At 43.4% G+C, this 22977-nt stretch overlaps 1 protein-coding gene across 1 annotated transcript in view; it reads right to left on the reverse strand.

The window, feature by feature from the left end:
* Positions 1-760: 760 nt before the first annotated feature.
* Positions 761-22977, reverse strand: part of LOC149343879 (phospholipid-transporting ATPase ABCA3-like) — a 115787-nt gene continuing 93570 nt past the window's right edge. Inside the window, exons 21-28 of the mRNA XM_089547089.1 lie at positions 21377-21649; positions 17824-18014; positions 15719-15867; positions 15403-15586; positions 14337-14524; positions 6146-6319; positions 3693-3909; positions 761-1240 (exon numbers count right to left, since the gene is read on the reverse strand). Coding sequence (XP_089403215.1) covers positions 1064-1240; positions 3693-3909; positions 6146-6319; positions 14337-14524; positions 15403-15586; positions 15719-15867; positions 17824-18014; positions 21377-21649 — 1553 coding nt within the window. The 3' untranslated portion in view covers positions 761-1063. The remainder of the gene's footprint in view (positions 1241-3692; positions 3910-6145; positions 6320-14336; positions 14525-15402; positions 15587-15718; positions 15868-17823; positions 18015-21376; positions 21650-22977) is intronic.

Here is a 22977-nt window from a genome sequence, read left to right on the forward strand (position 1 = left end):
CTAATATACATTCAACCTATACTGCAGGATGAGAAGGTACACGTGCGCCTCACACGGCTTTGAGGCCTATTTGGAAGCTGCGGAAGTCGCGCGCTTATACCGCTTAACTTGCAGCCTGCGCATGCGGTTTTAATTCAAGTTTCATAACACATAAATGCAACGTGCTCTGTTCCATCGAACTCCATCATTTAAAAAGCGAAAGGAAATAAAGATCACAAATATGTTTCCACTAAATTGCAACGAGTCTAACGTTTTCCCGAATTCGTGTCTATAAAGCTATCTACATTGTATGACTGACACACAATTCGCTTTCACAACCAGGAAACTGTTACGCTACTCATTTCATGTAGCAGCAGACGAAAGCAAAATCAGCCTTGAATGCATGCTTCATGCACTAAATTCAGATATTTTTAACATGCAAAACGTTAGTTGTTGTGAAAAGAACTTAACTCATGCCGGTGTGCATTTTTTTCGGTGTTTAGGGATCAATACTGCTTTCCAACAGGGCGCTGCCATGCCCAGAGAGAGTTCAACGCTTCAGACTTGTTGATGTCTAGGCGTGATCGTTGGTCGAAATGTGAGGCGTGGTGCAAGCTACACATAAAGTGTCATAGATGTAAACGCCGCACGGTGCAGTGCCTCTCAGAAGGCGATGAAGTGGAACGATGTTTCCTCGCGACTGCTAGATTTATGCTCTCAGTCCTGTCACCGGTGAATAGTAAAGAACTGGTATGTATACTGTAAATGACAGCACCTTAACTTAATAATCTTTGTGGTGCACTTTATTCACCAGACGGTTCGCATAAGGCAGACTGTAGTTACATCGCAATGACAGAAATCAAAAACCTTCTTCATGCAGGGAACAAAAACCAGATTTCATATTTCTGTACAAAAATTCGTGTCCTAAAGAGCTCGACTGATGTGTTATAAAGATGGATATTCTAGCTGTGAAAAAATAGATTAGTTCTTGAATAACGTGTCTAAACACTCCCAGAAGCGCAGCATCATCAGTCGGGCCACGTCGCTGGTATCTCGTAGTCAGCGTATGGCAATATTTCTACACCTAAATCTCTCCTCGAACACTCTGCCTGTCGAGAGACGCGAAGTCACTGAAAATGTCTTCCAGTGTCAAGGGCGATATCCAAATATCTTCGACGCCCAAAGACGCCTTGAGCTGCTCCAGTTTCGACAGTATGGCACCCCAAGACATGCTTTTGTCAAGCTGGTACTCGTACTTTCCCTGAAAAGCGAAGAGGAATAAGTGGAAGAAGACGTAAATACAACAGTCTCTTACCGCACTGCGACTGCCGTTATCATGCTTGCGTAGTGTTCTCCTTTATTGAAGTTTTATTAAGTGGTTGAAAGGTTAACTTTAGCGCTGCGACTCTGAAATAGTAAGCAGACAAATGTTATATTTGCTCTCGGGGCGCGAAGCGTTCTTTTTGCATCCTAATATCATATGGTTCGTTCATGAGAATCATTTATTTGCGGCCTGCTTTCCCCGACATACGTTCTCAGCAGAATATCGTGTGTCTCTCAACGGTAGTGCAGGGAGAGCTCCTAGTAGAAATTACGCACGAGATAGTAAAATGAATTGCCCTTTAGTGTTTCAACAGTTTCAACAGTTTAGCGTTTCAGCTTTTCAACAGTTTATTTCAAGTTGCAAATATTCCGCCCGATCGCGTGCGTAGAAACTAGACCACGCAAAACCTCCCGGAACTAACCTTGGGCGCGTGCCCGATCTGCGGTGAATGCGGAGATGGGCACAATACAGATTAGCCTTTTCTTATTTTCGCTGTTTATTTTTCCTCGAATTTATTTACCCACACTCACTTACGCATGCTCTATTTGGAGCTCTATTTCATTTCAATATAAGCTATGCACCATCTAGCCCAAACAGAAGTCTTGTTAAAATATTGGAGCCAGGGCAAGCATTTAAATGAAAAAAATATAGCGCAGAAAAATAATCAATCAATCAATTCTTATTGGCATAATATAGGCAGCATAAGATAGGCTGCCGTCAGTACAAGATGAGAGAGTTACAGTGAACTTTACTCAAAGCCAATTTTTTTATGTATGTTTTGAGATGTGCACATTGTTTTCACATTTTACAGGCATTTTAACTGACAATAATAAAAATTTAAGTTCTTCAATTTCTTACTTTCTTCAACACTGGTTTAACACCCCCATATAACAAAATGCCGCAGTTAGTAAAACTGCATAAAATTTAAAGTGCCCCTAGAGTCAACATGTTTTGAAATTTTAAACATTTTTTTTACATTCTTAAAGAAATAAAACAACCATAACTGCTACTAGGCAGGAGAGCTGCATTATTATTGAGGAGAACAATGAGAAGCCTGTTAACAACAGCGCAGCAAGAACTGTACTAAAAATAACTACGCCTCAATAGTTATCAGTTTTCAAATATCTAAATCGTAAAAAATTCAGCCTGGACGCAAAAATTACATATAAAGTAACACGACGGCAAAAATATGCTCAAAGAAAACATCGCGAGGAGCCTCACGGCGCACCAGAAAAGAAGGCCATTTCTTTTTTGCTGGCTCTGATGACCGGCTGAAGTAAAAAATGCCTGAAAATGTTTACTGCTTCTTAGTATATTATGAAAGAAGAAGCTCACTGTTGGCAGTCCGCCTTTGTGAAAACGCTAGACACTTCAAACAAGAAGGTGAGGAGACGGCTACGTGAAGTTATTCGTCCTATAGAGCTTTTCGATGCGTCGACGGATAAAGTGTGTTAATTATGGTAAAATTATTGGACCGGTAAGGGTCTTCAATGCCCGGGCTGGGTGTGGAGCTCCGAGTGTAACCATATTATTCGTGCTTATTAGATTGATTACACAATCTAATCTCGTTCCAGTCGTCGCTCTGGCAACTACCTACTTGCCAGCGAGTTGTTCTCCTTAGCCCTGCACTTTGTGTTCTTTATTTTTTCCTGCTGCCTTAGCTTCCATCCATGGTCTTTCCGCTACGAAAATACCAATAGTTGAGCTAGTTGTTCTTACATATCAAAAACAGCGCTACCAGACAAAGGAAAGTAGAAAAAACGGACATGCGTAGAGCTGACTGTCAACTGAGGGTTTAACAAGAAAACGTCGAACTCATAGATGTTGCGTAAAAAATGACACGATCAAAAGAAACGCGAAAACAATGCGAGCAATGTCAGGGTCAGGCGTGAACTATTTTTTGTGCAGGATAGTTATGAGTGGTTAACAGTTAACGCACATGTGATGATTCTTTTAGTCGTTGTAGGCTTCTAAACCCTGTTGAAGAATGATATCAGGATTTCTAAACAAAACAATAGCCCACCTGTTTCCCAGCGCGGCTGATTTTTTCAAGCATCGTGATCAGTTTGCTGGAGAGGTTTCGAAAGCGCACCATACTTAAACAATACACACATGAGCTTTAGTCAGCCATCTAGTTGTGCATGAAACGTATTGTACGTACCTAGATAAGCCTCATTATTATTGTTTGTATTACACTGTGTTTCTTTTGAGCGAACTGTTTAAGACGCTCAATATGAGTGCTGCATTTTCTTGTTACGTCCCCACTTGCGGGTCAGTAGTTGTTTGTCGACGTCTGTGATTGTGCACTGCCTGAGCCCTTTTTACAAATCTGCACTAACTGGTCCAGAAGGCTCAACCCCACCTAGAAACGCAGCAAGATGATGCCTACCCTGAACGAGCGCAACCTCTTGCTGTGCGGCAGTATTTCTTGCACGACCGAGTCGACGGAATCTTCTGGTCGTCTGCAATCTTCCTCGGCAGCGTTGACCACGATGGTGCAGCCGCGGCCGTAGCGGTCCTTGATGCGCCGCAGGGGCCCCAGGCAGCGAAACTGTCCGTCGGCCATGATGCCGACCCGATCGCACGCTGCCTCGCATTCTTCCATCCTGGTCACAGGCAAGGCTCTTCAGATAATCTTTGCGCAGTCTCTTGAATGCTAGCGACAGTAGGACGCCCCAAAAAGACAGCGCATATTTTCGGACCAATGCAAGCATCATTGAAATAATAGTGAATCTAACCACACTTAAAGAAGGCATCTTGATAGTACCCCGAAACAAGCATTTGCTGCTTGCTGTGCTCTCTAATGTGCGTATTTCTTTGTTCGATAATATTTTTGTAACTAAATTAAAGAGCTCTAATTATAGTAGGGTGGGAAGAACTAAGTACACAAAACATGCAAAAGTACAAAAGATGATAATAGTACAAATACTTGTACGTAATAAGCGCCTGTCCTTGTCGTCTCGTCTTTGTCCACGTCTTTTTTCGCTACTTTGTCTGAAAAATATGCACCAACAGGCTCAACTCCCCGCATTAATCATCTACAAGTTGAGGCGGTGCTGCTAGTGTCACTGATAAAATACAAGTTTTCAAATACACTATCAACGCATCACAACAGTAAAATAACATCTTAGGCAATGCAATAGCCCAGACTAGGCAATGTGTTCTGTAAATAACAGCAGTGGTGGTTGTGACACTTCAGTAGTAACCTTTTCCCAGCAATTAGTGCTTAAGACTGGAATTGCGCAGAGGGAAATGAATTACATCCACTTGTCGCCTTTGTGTGAGTGCTTATCCAGACGAGAGGGAGGCCAAATCAGTCACTTCACTTCAGCGCTGTTCAATAATTTATCGGCACATCAATTTGAACGGCTTCGCTCGGATTTGTCTGCCGACGGGCTCCTAATCATCCGTATTGGTTTAAGTGAAATGTTTGACCAGTCAACATTTGGTAAATTGAAATCTACTTATACAATTAGGCTTGAGCCATATCACAGTAATCTGTCTTCGTAACCAAATTAGATTTCTAGTGTTGCACAGCGGCCAACCGACCACACAGCAGCTAAATACTACGCTCCAAATGAGCGCACTTGTACCCGTAATGACTGCGGCCTTATGAAATTAAGCCAGCCTGAAATAACATCCTTCATACCTCGACTTGCCCTCTCATAAAAGGTGCAAACTCGGGTCTAATATACGCACTGCGCTACATTTCATGCGTGACACTAACATTCCCAAGAGTGTTCCGAACTGTCGGCTTCAGTCTGAGACAATTATCTACTCTCTAGTACTGTATCATGCGAGCCCCATCGCAATGGCTCAGTGGCTTTCGCGTACAGCTTTTGGCCCCACTTCACGGGATTGGTCCACGCGCGGCGGCCGCATTTTGATGGAGGCAAAATATGAAATCGGTCGCGTGGTGTGCAATGAAAGTGTACATTACGGTGTCCCACCAGGTCTAAATTAAACCAGAGCCCTTCACTGCAGCGTCCCTCATATCCCATTGGTCGCTTCGGGGCGTTGAAACCCGCATTTTACAAGTTACAGATTATTTCAAGCGAACTGCGATTTCGTAAGGAGGGCAACAGTGACGTTTCTGCACTCTGCCAATGCTGCCAATGCTAACTGTGTCTGTCTCGAAAGGAGCCAGGGCTGCGCCTCAAGCTACTAAGCCCATCACTGACAACCGATGTAGAAAGTACGTGGTTAGTTGGGGAAGAACACTGTATGCTGCGTATTCACAAGCTTCAATATGGCCTTTCTCACGAAATATGACAATAACTGTCCACATATGTACTTCCTCTAAGCCGTGCGAAGAATTCGTGGGGTCTATAGCGTTTCAGAGATATTATGGGCGCACTTTAAATCCAAAATCAAATTATGATCCATGGATGAGAGCTTTTTTACTAGCGTCGCGACTAAGACTGCATCTCAAGTCAGTGCGGTGCATGCTCAGCCTAAACTGAAAGATGTTGATTTGGCACTTGTATAAAAAGTTTATTTCTTCACTTTGCACAAAGTTCCGGGCACAACCATATTGCTCATATCTAATGCTGACGTAACCAATACATGAATTTGCTACACCTGTTTTACAGAATGCACATTTTGCTTCCTATCACAAGCACTCAGTCCTTCGTGTAGTGGAAGTAACTGTGCCCGTTTTTTTTTCCCACACATTAATTCAGATACATTCAGTCAGAGATACGTACTACCAAAGTTTGCTGAGAATTACTGATGATTGGTGAGACGTTAAAGAAGGCAAAATAAGTCACAAATTTATCCCTGTCCTTGATAAAACACCTATAAAGGGTGGACCAATGCGTGTGCCGTGGTCGGGAACCGTACATGTGAGATGTTATGATGACGGCGGTGCCGCAGGCCTTGCTTATGGTCCTCAGAGCGTCCAGAATGTCTCTACGCGCAAGCACATCGACGCCGGCCGTAGGTTCGTCGAGGAACACTACCCGCGGCAGGCCCACAAGTGCAGCCGCCACGGACAACTTGCGCCGGTTGCCGCCACTGCCGGGTTAAGAGGAAACACAATTACTTGTTGCGTCTGCCTCCCACCCATATCTCAACACTCGCGACGGGAATTAGAACGGCAGTGGTCTAAAAGTGTGCACCATCTACTCAACTAGTTAGGCCCAAACTATTTGTTATCTGTGCCGAGCTAACACGACGCAGAGTTAAAAATTTCAATCGTGCAGGGTTATGAGGAGTCATCTCGTGCTGATGAGTACATTTTATAAGTACTTCTGAACTTATAATTTCAGTGATGAGTTAGCCAACGTTTGATTTTTAAGCCTAGCTTAAAATTTTCAACCTAAGTTGTAGATCGTGCTCAGAAATGCGCCCTTTCAGTTCTTCTGTTCAAGCAGACTTTAACGTGGTTTATTTCTTGAGTTCAGAATCAAGTCTGTGACATCTTAAAAGTTTTGGTAATGACGCGCACCCTTGTCCCAACGTTAGCACCACAAAAGCGCTCCAACTGAAATAACTCGAATCGGCAAAGCAGCAGGGAATAAAAAGGCCACCGGCCAAAATGACGGTTCGGCAATCAGCTCGAGCACTATCTTTTTGTGAGCACCATGATGAGCAGGAGTGCAATCCCGGCGTCATCATTTTACGACTTAGCGAAGACAATATATAAATTGAGCATACCAGAAACGTATTAACGTAGACGTATAGCGGTTTACCAGACACCGGCTGCGCACGTCCATTGCCCCTCCTGGACGCGTCAAAGGCGTTCAGTAAACCGTTACACGTCTACGCTAATACGCCTCATTCACGATAAATTTCTCTAATAAACATATTTGGCATTACTGAGACGTACGTATTACAGAAGATGTATAGTGGATTACTGGACGCCGACTGCCCACGCACAGAGCCCCCGCCCCTCCCCCCTAGCTCCGCCCCTGCCACTGCGCTTCCGCACGAGGCTGTCAGTACACCGGTATACGACACCGCTACACTGAATCTCCATTTTCTTGCAACCCAACATGATGCGGCTATGTTCGTCTGAACATCAGGTCAAGTCAGTAAGACCGTCTTCTCAGCTAGTTGGTGCATAATGCTATTGGTGCATAATGGCATTACTGAGACGTACGTATTACAGAAGATGTATAGTGGATTACTGGACGCCGACTGCCCACGCACAGAGCCCCCGCCCCTCCCTCCTAGCTCCGCCCCTGCCACTGCGCTTCCGCACGAGGCTGTCAGTACACCGGTATACGACACCGCTAAACTGAATCTCCATTTTCTTGCAACCCAACATGGTGCGGCTATGTTCGCCTGAACATCAGGTCAAGTCAGTAAGACCGTCTTCTCGGCTAGTTGGTGCATAATGCTATTGGAAATGCACGCAGTGTTACAGAGGCGATCTAAGACAGCTGAAGCATGGACGGAAGGAAGAGAACTCTCACCTACGTGCGATGTACGTGAGAGAGGGGCAAAACCGGATAGAAATTTGCAAGTCGTCACCGTTCTGCCAAATTATTTCCTACCGTCCTCGCATCCTGCTAAGCAAATGTGAAAACGTAACTGAAGAGCAACAGAGTAAACTTTAATGGCATTGAAAACTTCACAATGCCGCTTTTTGCCCCACCATCTGGGAAAAAATAAGGGGACCTAGTAAAATTAAAGTATTACTCATTCTTTCACTGAATGGACACTGAATGGACACTGAATGGAGCTTCACGGACATCTAAGCAAGCTAAAAAAGCGTATTCAAATGACAGACTATCTTGGTCCATGGATCAAAGCACACTATGCACGTCTAACGCCGGGCTCTGCGTGGAGCGTGGCCATGTGCTGTTTTTGAATTTCCTGCCTTCTCAGTTTTTTTTCCTTGTTTGGTGTTGCAATTCTTGCTCTCTAACTAAGCCGTCCTTGACAAACATGCGATTTCGTTCGATTCGTAGCGCGTGAACACGAGGTGTTTAATGTGACTATAAAAGCCAGACCGAACAGCCCTTCTTCCGTTGTCAGTACGTGTCAAATAGCTGTTCTTGCTCCACCGAATAGAGTGCACCGTTGAAGTTCGCAAGACCATTGGGAACAGCAAAGCGCTTGATGACACCGGTGCTGCTTGCGTCTCTCCGCTTCTTTATTTCTTTCCTACGCGCTAGCCTGCATTTATTTTTTTTTCTTCGTCCAGATTATCGTAAACAGCAGGAAAACAGTAGCAGAGCTTTCCATCAAGTAATGAACCTATTACATTTACATTATTCCCCCCAGGACATCACAACATTGTGCTTTGCCTCGAATGTAGCCTGCTGTTGAAGTGATTCTCTCTTATTTAAAGTAGGAGCGAAAACGGAGCTGCACAGTTTTGAATATTGTGGTGTGCAAAATTTCGCGCCTTTTCGACCGCTTTCTGGTTCACTATGGCTCGCACGTCGCAGTTTTTTCTCTTGCTTTGAAAGCACCAATCTAGTTCATTCTAAGCAAATTCTAGTGGACATGTGGCAGGTCAGACAACCCAGATATCGAGCTTATTTAATTGCTCATTAAGAAGTTAGGGAACGCTGAGTGGAAAATGTCGCGTTTTTCCTCACAATGCCGAGATGCATATAAGCAAGCGTTACTTTCACCGACACAAAAAGCGCCTTTATAGAAAACATTAAATCATATTTAGACTGCCGATCAATCATTTAACCGTTGTAAAAAATTCTTCGTTACGGTATACGTGCTCAGAAGGCTAACGGATCACAAATTTCCTTTTCACACTGTAGCTAGTGTACCTGGAGGTACCAGCTTTCCTCCACCAAAAGCAATCAACCTGAGTAGATGGTAAAGCTGCTAACCAAAACACACCAGCAGAATGCATACATTTCCGTATAATTGTGTCTCGCTCAGACCATGAAGTACTGTCGGTGCTAGAGCTTGAGGCCGCTCTCAGTGGCCGCGCTTCAAGTTTTTTCAGACTTTTCAGATTCAGACTTTATTTCAGCATCAGACGAAACACAGTCTGATGCAGGGACAGAAGCTAAAGGCTAATGGTGCCTGACGAGGCCTCTGACCCTACACAGCTCACAGCGGTACAGATACAACAAGCATCTTAGAACCAAAATAATAAATCGTGCCTCCCAGCGGTAGTCACAAAAGATAAAAAAACGCCACATTTGACACCTGTACATAAACGTATTGCATATACAGGTGCACACACAAACAACAAATCACACATAATCGGACGTTACACAAATAACTTGAACAACTTAGCACAAATAACTGCTGTACAAAATTATACATGAATACATAATGCACTTTTTAAATTTTCAGTGAAAACTTCATAATACTGTTTGAAGAGACACAAAAGCAAGACACAAGCAACTGAAAGTCATTTTAAGTTATACAGAGTTTTGTGTTTCTTTTATGAGACGACAGTAAAACATGAAAAACACTGTTCAATTATGACTATATTTAATTTAACAACATAACAATAGCTCCCTAAGTTGGCATTTAAATGCTTTTAATTTGCATTCAAAGTTTAGCTTGCCTTCAAATTTGTTTAAGATGGTAGGTATTTGATACGCCATTGTCTGTCTTCCATAATTTGTTCGGATTTTTGGTGTACGGTGTTTTCGGTGCCTCAAAAGGTATTCAGCGTTTTCGGAGGCAATAATTCCGTACAGTTTCTCCTGGTGTATTACTTGCAGTGCTTTGAAATAATACAACTGGTCTGCCTTTAGGATGTTGTGTTTTTTAAATAGAGGAGCGGTTCTTAAGTCCTGTGGAATGCCACGATAAGATTCGAAGCAGCGTAGGATTTTCTTCTGTAAAGTAATTAGCTTAGTATAATTGTATTGTGTAGTAGTGCCCCAAACCATTAAGCCGTAGGTTAGTTTGGAATAAAAAAGTGAGTAATAAATATTCTTTTTCAGCCAGAGAGGTATGAGCGCAGATATTCTGTAAAGACATCCAACTGTGCGGGCAAGTTCTACACTTAGGTTTCTTACGTGTACAGACCAGCTCAAGTCTTCCTGAAACCAAACCCCGAGAAATTCTTCTGCCTGAACTTGTCTTATCAAGGTGTTCTCAAATTTCACGTTAAGGTTGTGGTAAAGAGGTTTGTTGGCGGGACGAAATATGACATATGTTGTTTTTGAGGCATTTAATCTTAACTTATTCCTTCTTAACCAGTTTGAAAGTTGTACAAGGTAGTCATTTACAGAAAATTCTAATGTCATTAGGTTATGTGAAGAGAAGAAGACATTGGTATCATCTGCATACATTAGAGCTTGAGCAGAACTATCTATTTCGACAATGTCATTAATATAGATTAGAAATAGTAATGGGCCCAATATTGATCCCTGTGGTACTCCTTGTTTTAGCTTCGCAAGTGTTGATACTGCATCATTAATTTTCACCAGCTGATAACGATCATTCAAATAGCTGTTTAGAAGATCTAGTGCAATACCTCGGACACCGTACCTTGATAATTTGTTGAGTAATAAGTCGAACTGTATGGAATCAAAAGCTTTCTGAATGTCTAAAAACAAACCTAGTGTATATTTTCTACATTCCATGTTTTCAATTATCCTGTCTTTGATGTGTACGAGAGCATGTTCAGTCTATCGATGCTTGCGAAAGCCATACTGACATTGAGTTATTACCTGATGCTTTTCAAAAAATGAAACTAGTCTCTCATGAATGACGCTTTCAAATATTTTAGATATTGCAGGAAGGACTGAAATAGGTCGGTAGTTTGATAAAGTATTTGTATCACCTCCTTTGAATATTGCAGTGACTTTGGCGATTTTTAATTGTTTAGGAAATACGCCTGTTGTCGGAGTGAGGTTAATTATGTAGCTGAGAACTTCACATATGAAGGGCGATATTAATTTTATTTCATTTGGACGAAGTTCATCCACCCCTGGAGATATATTATTTTTAAGCTTGCCGATTATACTTGAAACTTCACTTGGATCAGTAGGCCTCAAGAAAAGAGAGTGACTCAGTATTGTGTCCACTGGCATGCGGTCGTCGCAGGCAGCTGCATTCGTGATACTGTAGGAGCCAGCATCCACAAAATGTGTGTTCATTGCATCAGCTAGTCGTTCACCACTGAGTGCTTCACCATCGACTATGAGCTGCGTAATGCTATCCATTGTTTTAGAGCGCAGCTCTTTGGCGTCCGTTCCTGGGTTTCGCGTCGGCGTCGGCGTCGGCCTCGTAACCAGCTCCGCCCCCAATGTCACGCTTTTCAATTGGTCGAAATGCTCGTGACGTCACAGTGCGCGAATTTCAAATGGGGCCAATTGTACTTTGGCTAGTAACCATGCAACCAATCAAAGGGATCGTATAGTGATGCTGCAACTAAGTTGGACTGAGTTTAGTTAATTGCTTAATTAATCAATTAGCCTGATTAATATAGAGGAGAATGAAGAGGTCAGAAGAAAAGAAAAGAAAGACGCGCGCCGCAGCGACATCAGCGTCCGCGGAAGGAGACGCTGCTGAAAAAAACAGATAAGTACGAAGCCGCGTTCCCTCCATCACCACGCACTTCCCCACTCAGTAAGACGTTGCTCGTTTCATATACGTTGTGTCGAACATCCTAGACAGTTCCAACAATTGACAGGTTAATGACAGAACACGATGGATAGAAATGCAATAATATGAAATAGCCTAATTAACCTTTCTAGTTAGACCGCATAAATCAATAAAACCGAGAACGAAATTGGTTGAGTTGGGGAATCGAACCAGGGTCTCCGGAGTGCGATACGAGCACGTTAGCCACTTCGTAATGCCAGCTGAACGGTTTGGAATGAACAAAGGCGCGTCTAGCTAATACGGCGTCTTCGTTTACTCCCATCTTCCCCCTTTCCCTTACGGCGAGGTGCAGGTGTCCACCCAGATATGCGAGAGAGATACATTTCCTTTCCTCAAAAAATAAATTTACCGTCCAGCAAGGCGTACAGCCGAATTGGCGATGGCGTTCTGTGGACTCCCTGGCAGCGTTGCAAGACGCTGTCGCGTTCCACTCTTACAGGAGAAGCTTAACATGTTAACCACACATCAGTAACACACGCAGACAGCCAATGGACGCGTCATTCGCTGGCAGCACTTGATTTATCATTCACAACCACATTCTTAACGTACGCTCCCTTGCCGCACATGCCAAGGACGTACACCACGATCACATTCTGCGCCATTCCTCTGTACTTTGCTTTGCTGAAACCTGGATGGATCCCGAAGACGCTCTCGAAATCATAGATTTCCTATACTGCTGTGGTGCTCGCAGAGACCACAACAGAGCGGCGGGAGTCGCTATCTACTTGCGCACAGGTCTCTCTGCAATACCAGTCGAAATGTTTGGCACGTCACATGAAGTTGGCGAACTGTGCGCCGCAAAGTTGCCCAACGGCTTGCTGGTAGTAGCTGCCTACTTCGCCCCTACCGCACTCACGAAAGAGGTCGTGCACTTCCTGCAACTCGCATTAACCGTCCATCGATCCACACCGATGTTAGTAGTGGGGGACTTTAATGTTGACATAAAGACTAACAGCAATTTCCTAACACTTATGCGGGAGAACATCCCGTTCCTCTCGATCGTAACGCGTCCCACGGCTGTGACAACCTCGCGAGGCACTTGTATAGATCTCGTCTTTGAGAATCAAGCATTGGTGTACCAAGTCGAACATATATCAGTCTATTTCTCCGACCACAAAGCTTCCTTCATGACTGTCAAGAACTGTTAGTGGAGTCTTTGTTGAAGGAATACGTGTGAAAAATAAAAAAAAAATTCTGTGACAGCGCATACATGTGTTGCTCGATTTCTTTGCCTCAATCTATCGAAAAGGTGAAACAGCTTATTTGCTGCGCTCAAATTTCGCATTAGGAAGTAACGTAATCGTCGGTATTTTTTTTTTCTTGAAGTGAGCGAGTTTACAACCTCCCATACTCGTCGCTGATTATTATATATGCTCTCAAAAAGATTCTGGTAGTAGCACTGTTTTGCTTTTCTTAAATCGGCCGTTAAAGCGTTTCGGTACTTCTTGAACTCTGCAAATGTATTTGGAACTCGTGTACGAACAAAATCATGATATAACTTGTTTTTTACTTTGATACGGTGATAAAGCTCGGAATTAACCCAAGGTTTCTTGTGTTTTCTTCTATTACGACCAGATGGCTGTAATACAGGAAATGCGGCATTGTGGGAAGCGCGTAGTAAAGAAAAGAATTTCTCGTAAGCGCTGTCAGCATCTTTCTCATTGTGCACCTGACTCCAGTCAATCAGACCGACCAAGTGGATAAATTCTTTTTGCGTTTCAAGGTTTATGGCTCGCCGACCTGCTCTTTTATTGTCGTCCTTGTCATGGCGGTTTGCAGTTGAAAAAAGCAGAAAGACTGGCAGATGATCGCTAAGATCACACGAAAATATTCCGCTAGTAATTTCTTTAATTTCTGTTTCCAATCGAGCAGAGTGCTTTTGGTTACGTCCAGTCTCGTGCGAGTAATGCGCTGCCGCAAAGGAGCCAACTCCTCTGAAACGATCTTGTAAGAGCGCGAAATATGCGTCAAATGTACTGCGGTATCGTTAGCTTAAGTACAAAAGGCTGTGCGGCTTCAGAGAAATTGAATGCTCCCACAGCGTTGGTCCGTTCGAATCGTCACATTAGACATCGCCTTTAAGCTTGTCTTTTGCATGGGAGAAAAATGAACATTCTGGATCATAAGCAGGTGACGAAACCATGAAGTCGCCGATGGTGACTCCATGCATATGTGTGTCCTTATCATATACGTCCGTCGTCTGCCAGCGCTGCATATTTAGTAATGACAGAACCCAACTAGCTATTCCAGCAAAACATTCCTGCTCTATTGAAAAACAAAAGCTATCTTTTGAGAATAATAAGGAATAATACTTGTTTCGAACTCTCTCATATGCCCTAATGAGAAAAAGAGGGCCCATGGCATCGTGAGAAGTTCTCGGATGGCCAGTGTCTGAGCTAATGTTGAGTGGAACCCGACACAGCCAAACGGTCCTTCTAGGATGTTGTCTAAGCAACCAGACAGTACGGACCTTCAGGCACCTCACCTGTAAGCGCCACACATCACCCCTGCATGATCCGAGAGCCTCACGGCAGCCAGCAAGTAGTCGACCAACGGCGCAATTTCTGCTTCGGGCACACCACGCAGCCGGGCAACCATGCGCAGGTACTCGCGTGCCGTCAGCATGTCCAGCAGGCTGTCGGTCTGAGGGCAGTAGCCGATCGCTGACTGCCACTGCCCGGGGAAGTGCACCGTGGAATTAGGCGACACGTCGAAGGCTCACTTTCGCTTAAAGTATTCGTGTGGGCGTAACAACAGGAGGTGTTTATCTCTATGGTCCCTGTAGTATGTTGTCCTTGACCGTGGTTTATCTCTGTGTGTGTAGTCAAGAATTCGACGAAACCTCGTCTGGTCAGGTGGAGGCATAATAAAAAATATAGGGTCACTGACCAAGTCAAACTTTTATTAAACGTACTTTAATTAAACTGTAATAAAACTTAAAGTACCTTTAATTAAACTGACTTGGTCAGTGACCCTATATTTTTTATTATCTCTGTGTCTGAATGACTGTGAACAGACTCGCAGTACGAAACTGACTACAATACATCAAGTACTATAAGTACCTCACTCAATGTTTTTAGCAGTGATTCAATCGATGGCGTAATTTATACGACTATAAGGAACAAAGTAGCAAAGAAAATACATAGGGAAGCCGTAAATATGTATAACGTGAAATACAAAAAATCTAAGCTTGCACATACGCACTAAATGTGGTCTAGGATCAGTAAGTTCATTAAGTTGTGAACTAAACGAAAAATTGCTAATTCGTCTCTGCTTTCGCATGAAATACTGTCGACTGTAGAAGTTACCGGAATGGGTAGCAACTCTTCTAAAGTTTTTCAAGGAATGACCCTTAAAGTGTGGACGAAGTGTGACACGAGATTTAAGGGCAATTTTTTAAATTTAAGCTGCATGAGATATCGTGTATAAAAGTGTTAGGCTCCAAGCGATGAAACATCAAAATATGTTTCGTGTGGGTACTATTCCTTTCGTCTAAGTTTTGCACTACGGCGCTACGCATGCCTATATCTCATTTCACACCGCTCCCTCACCCGCCTTCGATCCCGCGAGAGGACAGCGTGACTAGTGTAGGCATCGCCCTTGGTCGCTCTCGAAATGGCGGCCAGCAGGCGGAACGTGGTGGATTTCCCCGCTCCGTTGGCGCCCAGAAGGCCGACGCACTCACGCGGGCGTACAGCCAGGCTGACGCCGCGGACGGCATGAACGTGGCCGTATCTGCGTAGAAAAGCGGACCGTAGTAGCGCCGGCAATAAGAAGCCAGCTACGTTCATATGAAGAATTCTTTCTGCGAGCCGAGATCAGTAGCAGTCGATAGCCAAAGAGACGAAACAAAATCGAAGCGAGTACCTTTTGTGTACCTCGTCCACGACCACGGCGTTTCTAGCTTCGTCGAGGCCGGTTCGCAACTCGCGCCGCACGAGCTCCCTTTCAGCGCACACGTCGGAGTCGAGATTGGCCTCCTCCTCCTCTCCCGCATCAGCGCTCTTGCGCTTGCACTGCTGGGCAGAAAAGGGATTGTGTAATAGGAAATGAAAGCAGCGTCTTTTTATCGATGTGGACTTTTATACAAACATTATTCTGGGGCTAACCTATGCGGCGGCACTGAGCGGTGCAACCACCGTTTGTAAAGCGCATTTCCGTGGCGTAAGAATCTTGGGTAGCAGTAAGAAAAAAATCTGTCGTCATACTTTAAGCGCGCGTTTTATCATACAAAGGGGAGAGAGTGTGTAAGTGACACATAAATTATACTGTGCAATGCACTGTTAAGCTTCTGTCACGCTTGGTCTGATAACTTCTTGCTTGCTAATTAAATTTCTTTGTAAGATTGTGCCGGCGCCGGCCTGTGGATATATATATGCATATTTCAACCTTCAATGAATAAGCTGTGAGTAGCACATGTAATTATCTTCGTGTTTTCTGTTGTTCTGTCGTTTGCACTAAATAACTTGAAAGTGATGTCAGAATACAATCTTGCCCAACAGTTAAATCTTTTATTATACAGCATTGTATTGTGGGAAACCCAGCAATCCAGCTTGCCAGAAATTCATGGATTGTTGCCGCTCGCACCTCCATAAAACTCTCGATAAACTAGATTGAAGTGGGGCACTGCAGAAACCTTCGATCAGGAAGAAAGTTAATGGCTTAGGATGAAGTTCTAATTTTTGTGAAGGCAAAGGCACTAACCTTCTATTACACACTATGTTTGAAGCCATTCGTTTTCGAATTTTATTTGTTCCAGAATTAAGACAGTAATAACTGGCTGTATTTTTTTCAGTTCCAATTCAAATACACATCGGGTTATTCTAGAAAAAGCTCGATAATTCTGTGTTCCGTGTCAGTTTTTGCAGAAAGCTCAAATTCACTTTGACCGCTTATTTTCATTTGAGTATGTAAAATGCTGCATTTCTTTGCTTACCACTTCTCCAAACATATTAAAGTGGAAGTTTCTAACAAATTAATTTCAAACTCAAACTGCTTTTTATAATTGAACATAGTTATTTTGATGCGTACATTGCGTGTTTCAGTGGAACAGCCTTTTGACGCCGTAAAAAAATTTAAGTAACATCACAACTACCACTTTAAACACACAAGAACCTTGTAGCAGGACATCGTTAGCGTGGGTAGCGCTTGATGCAAAAAAATGCCAACGCGTCTGGACATTAGCTCTGTTTCGACCTTTCACTTATGGAACGTACTTTTTTGGACTGATCCTAAATAAACCCGCATCATAAAAGGAATGTTCAAGAAAGGTTTAAAATTTTCAGTTGACTGAGATAAGATATCTGGAATAAACATGAAGCATCCGCTAATTTTTTGTGTGGTCCCTTAGGTTTGAGTACTGCTTAACTACAATTTCTAAAGTAGAATGTGAGGTTTAAGGAGCGCTTGACCTCTATCTTAAGAACGCTTTTCAGGGTGCAGTAATAGAATAAGACCAAGCTGTGCTCTATTCTTGCAACGCCGAAGGCCGCAGGATGTGTACACCACGTCGTACAGCTGTAAGTGAGCCACAAAAAGCAGGCAGCCTCTATTGCAACTTGCGTACGCAAGTACTTGCCTTCAGATAACAATATTATTGGAGAGCGTTTAGGAAGGTAGATTATTTTTCTCCTGATACTCTTTCGGAGAGATCCTTACTAAAATTCAGTAGAATCCCTCATCAAAGACTTATACAAGACGTACAGTTCGCAACTGACTAAAGCTTTCCAGCCTATACAAAAGGAGAAACAAGAACAATCCTGCAACTCCTTTTTTTTGCGTATAGGGAGTGCGAACACTGCTCTATTCCCTTCAGAAGTAGGGAGAATGTAAAATTTCCCTATTCTAGTACTCCGACAGACATTGCAGACAGCTCCTGTCTTCCACGGTGACTTTAGTTTTTAAGGTACTATCGACTTGCGCTCCCCACTTTCCAAAAATTTCTGCTGAATTTTTTTTTTCTTTTCACGCACGTAAGAATAGAGGAGTTCGGGAAGCTGCCCCAGGCGCCAGCTCATTCTCGGGCGGGAATCCCGCCACACGACCAGGGCGAAGAACAGCACCCCTTCTGCGGCCATGACGAGGATCTCCATGCCGACGCCAGCTTTGTGAAAGCTAAAGGGATTCAAGGTCTTCAGCTCCACGGTGGCGTTGCTGGTATAGTCTGCGCGGATCAAAGCAGAAGAACCATATTGAAAAGAGCCGCTAGTAAGGAGCTTGCTCTTTCTGAAGTGACTACTCATATTCGTAAAAACTCAACTTTGTGCTCTGTGTAGGCAGCATGACGGTGCTGGCAGTAAAAAAGCAACAAACCGTAGCAATGTCATTCAGGAAAAGCTTGTGTGAAGGGCTTCAAAGGCTGCCTGCAAGATGAAGGCTAGCAAGCCTACATACCCAGAAATTTTAAACAAGCGCAATTTTTACGGGAAATTGTTTATGAACGCGGTTCTTTCAATATCGCAAGATTATGCTAAAGCAGTAAGCATAGTCGCTGATTTTCTCTCTCAATAACGTTTTGTCTATCGTCAAAAACCTTCCACATTAGTTTTCTATGGCTGTCTTAAATATTTCAGATGAGTGATGGACAAAATTTTGAAGAAAGATTTTGCTACGCATCGGCGGAATGGATTACTACCTTCAATAATTCCGTAACAGTACCTACATATTCTCCATTTGCCTCAAATTAAGATTGATGGCAAAGAATCCTCAACTTGAGTGATCGTCCTTCGCAAAGAAAGAGAAATTTTGGATGACACAAGCCTACTTCATAGCTCTGTACACATGCGTCTCTGAGAGCTGCAGTCCAAAATGTTATTAAAACAACAAAATAAGTTATAGAACACATTTCAGTGTGTAATTCGCAAACACTTTCAACAGAAAAAGGCTAGGTACAAATATTTTTTTCGCACTGTAAAATACTGAAGAAAAAAAAGTAACGCGAAGATTCTTGGCTAATGTAATTGAACAAAAGTAACCAAGGTTTTAAAAAGATACACCCAAGCCTCCATCTTATCTGTTAAAGGATGCTTGTGGAGTATCTTTCTTGCCGGCTGCTGAAAAAATTGAACTTGTGTAAACGAAACGCCAAGTTTTCCATCCTGTGAGCTCAGGGCAATGAAACATTTCTACAGGTCTTTCGGTGTATAGTGCGGAATATTCATCCAGAGGGTGGTCAGAAAGTTGTACAAAAAGTAAACATTCTATCATCCGAGTATATAGTGTATAAGAATAGAGTTTTTAGAGAAATACACAGAAATATGTGGGATTTTATCGAGTAGTAAAACATTTTAATGTCATTTGACACTGAAAGCTCGCACTGTAGCACAATTGTACTTGGAGTGGCGGTGAGAAATCGAACCAGCACGTGCGCAGGAAACAGGCACGAAGAAACGAAGAGCTTTAAGCGACGGGGAAAATATGCAGAAGGTAAAAACTTAGGTCAATGGAGACGAAGCACACTGTAGATCTTTATATAAATTAAAAACGCAGATCAGGAAGAAATGATTCCATGGTAATTCAAGAGACAGTGCGATATTGTTTGAAGGTAGATTAAGGTGTCTTAGAACGCGCAGCTTTCAAAGAAATATAAACAAGAAGATGACACATGTTCAAGGAGTGGTAAATCTGTAGAAACGATTGAACACTTTATACTAGCATGAGGTGGTATAGATCCAAATGTCAATGCAAGCACAGTCAGTCTCTCTGAGGCCCTAAAGTTTAGAGATATCAATGTTCATGTGAATGAATCTGCGGTAAAAGTTCGTAAAAAGTGATTGCAAGATTGGTGACTCAATGCTAGGGAGCTGACATAATGTTATATGCGCAGTATTAAACATTCCATTTAAATAAAATGCCGAATTGCGAGATAACACTGCTATATGTGACAGCTTGCCTAAAGAAATATAAAAAAAATCTGAGCATGGTGGCAACTGCCACTACCCACGCTCATATCTTCCACCATCCCTTCCAAATAAAACCTACTAGATGATGGAGCGCTGCCAATCTGTGACGAACTGCGCTATTTCATTTGATGGTATTTGAACTAACATTCAACTACTTTTTTAATTCGCAATCATCTAAGTAAATTGATACGCAATATTTTAAAAAGAATTTCATTGAGAAAGCAATAAAATTTTCATTAATAACCAGGTTTCTGGTGTTTTCCTCAGCATTTACGTAAAAACCGCATTGTGCTACTCTCCATACCTTTGAATGTCTTTAATACAATCGAACCTAGTTATAAAAAAACGGTTGATAGCATAACAATCGATATAACAAAGTAATGATGATGCCCTTTTCAAGCATGGTGAACACGGGCTATAAAGAAGGTATGACTAAAACTAAATAATCGCCGGGCCCCTTCATCTTCGCTATAATGAGGTTCAACTTTTATCTTTCTGTTAATTGCAGTTCAGCCTGTGATTTCTGAACACGCTGCAACGGTCTGCTCTTCTTACTTAGCGTGGGGCAAAATAAAAAAAAATCTACAATTCTTTGTTTTGTACATGCATTATAAAAAAACGGTACACTTTCATTAGGTTTCCAGGGAGCGGGGTGGGGATATTTGTAATTGCGTCACGGTCAGTACATCACTACTCTGTCTTAATCTGTTACTCTCTCTTCGAGTGACGTTTAGCGCAGTGCTCAGTGGGTAGCGAGACTCTTGAAGTCGAGACGCAGTGACAGCAGAGATGCACAAGTAGCAGTGCATTATAAGTGGAGAATCTTTCTGATGAAGCATTTCGCAGAGGATAAACGGCAAGCTTTAGGTAATGCTTAGCAGGTAATCAGGCCACGCTGAAGTTGAGTGCTTGCTGGAATGGATAACAAAATAACCTTGTTTTCGGAAACCGTTTACGTTCCAACTCCATCGACAATGCATGCTAAGCACTGGCAGTTGCAAGCCTTTTGATTTAGTGTTGTGAATCGCAAAACGCACGAACATCCTTAAAAATAGTTTTTGGCCCTATTCATTCAGAGGATATCCAGAGGCAATCGTGCTCCTAAAATTAACACTACACGTAGCACACAGCTACGTAAATACTTTACCGATATCACCGGTAAGAAGCTTCCAACACTTGGTGGTCTCATTATTTTTCCTGTTGCATACTTTCGCTGTGTCATCGTGAACTGCCTTACACTTTCCGACTAAGCTTTGCTACTACGTTTCTGCACTTAAATAAATAAAAAAAATTTGCCAATACATAATACCTCGATGTGATGGCCGAAGATATAATAGCCATGATTCTAGAAACCCTCCTTTGGCCTCTTTGGATGACATTCTTAATGTTCGTTAATTTAGGTCTAGGTGTTATCGGTCACGACACAACCCTGGTGTACGTTTAACGCACGGAAAGTCCTATATGCCTTTATAGGTCCGAAACGAAAAGCCGTGACCTATAATTTCTCTTTAAAGCCGATTAACGAGCCACTCTTGTTCCTTAAGCAAATACTTTCCGCACTAAACCAACGATCACGACCAATTCGATACAGATGTCAGAGGACCCACGGCTTCCCGAAGCTCACGTTCGCAGCAGAAGTGCATGGCTCCTGGGAAGCGGTTGCTGGCGCTCAGTGCCAGGCAGAACATGTCGATCTGGTACAGGGCCCCGTGGCGGGTGCGCGCGTAGCGCTCGCACTGCGCGTTCTCGGCGTCCAGCTGCAGCAGCTTGACCAGCGCCCAGGGAAAGGAGAACGCCGGCAGCGGGGACAGCGACGCCGGAGACCAGCGGGGGGCCTCGATTCCTCGCGACACGTTCAGCGCAGTCACCACCATGTACACAAACATGGGAGCCGCCCCTGCGTTGCCCAGTGTGTTAGTAGCGTGTAATAGTAATAGAATGAATTACAGACTGACGCTCAGCACAGGGATTATAATGGTATGTGTACTGACTACATCGCTGGTTGAGGAGAAGTTTGTACAACTCCGCGCAAGTAGAAATGCACCCGTACTTCGTGCGCTGGCACGCCTTAATGAAGGAGTCGAGCGGATTTCGAAACATTCCGTTCGTAGTGAATATTTTTGGACACGATCACAGCTTTCTTTCGCCTTTATCAGGAGCTCTATTTCCCCTTTAGCAGCTCTACTACAGCGATTTGTACTTCGCTGCTTTCATTTAAAGTCGGGTTCTGCGCACTAATGACATACACAATAACTGCTTAAGTGCAGTCATACAGCACCAGTGCCACAACTTGGTTCCTAGCTCTTCGTTAATATTATTAAACAGGTTGGCCATCAAGAAAAGCTGCTTTGGGAATAACAAAAGTTATCATCAATGAATTCGGTTCTCGTGATGTGCTGCAGTGCGCGATGCCGGTAGACTGGAACCGACTTGCACCACACCTACTCGAGGAACGCAAACCTTGGGTTGCCGCCCCCCTGCGCCGCATTCCTCGCTTCTATCGGAAGCCAAGGCCAGTCTAAGCCTTTTGGGGTGACCATTTTACTGACTGCATCAAGCCCCCACGACTGAAAAAGGCGGTAGAGAGCCGCCGATGCGGGAGACCTTCGACAGCTCTTTTTTCATGCAAGGCGAGCAAAATGCATTTTTCTCTCTACTGACAGCTGTTTAGGGCTGATAGTCTTTGCCGGTTGCAGACCGCGAAAATGTAGTTACCCCTGCTTGACTAACAGGCCTGAAAGGAAAAAGGATCTACTGGGCGGTTGCCATACCGAAGTACGATAGGCGATCGAGCTCGTCTCCACAGTAAATGAAAAATGCAATCGTGTTTCATTTTGGCGAAATGCGAAACCATGAAAACAAAAACTCTGCATACGTTAGCCATCCGGAAAAAAAAAGTATTTATCCTCCAGTCGCCCGGTCCAGATGTCCGACAGGTTTATACAAGCAGCCCACGCTGTAACCAATGGTGAACTAGTCTTTCGCTTCTCCTTTAAGGCAAAGCTTGTAAAGAATTCTTTTTGGCAGGTTTTTCAATTTATTGGGAATTTCTCCTGATATGAGCACGGTCCGTAAAGTGCGACCAAAACGGTTGCGTTGAAGTGATTTTTCCACGGATTGCGTGCTCCCGACGGCACTCTGAAAGCAATAAACTGTTGCTCTTTAAGCCGGAAGGCGTGTGCACAGGCTATATCACTGACGCAAAAGAGCAGAAGTTTGGGCAAG

This window comes from Amblyomma mixtum, chromosome 5 (assembly GCF_055824585.1).
Source record: "Amblyomma mixtum isolate Tamu chromosome 5, ASM5582458v1, whole genome shotgun sequence".
In the NCBI taxonomy this organism is placed as follows: domain Eukaryota; kingdom Metazoa; phylum Arthropoda; class Arachnida; order Ixodida; family Ixodidae; genus Amblyomma; species Amblyomma mixtum.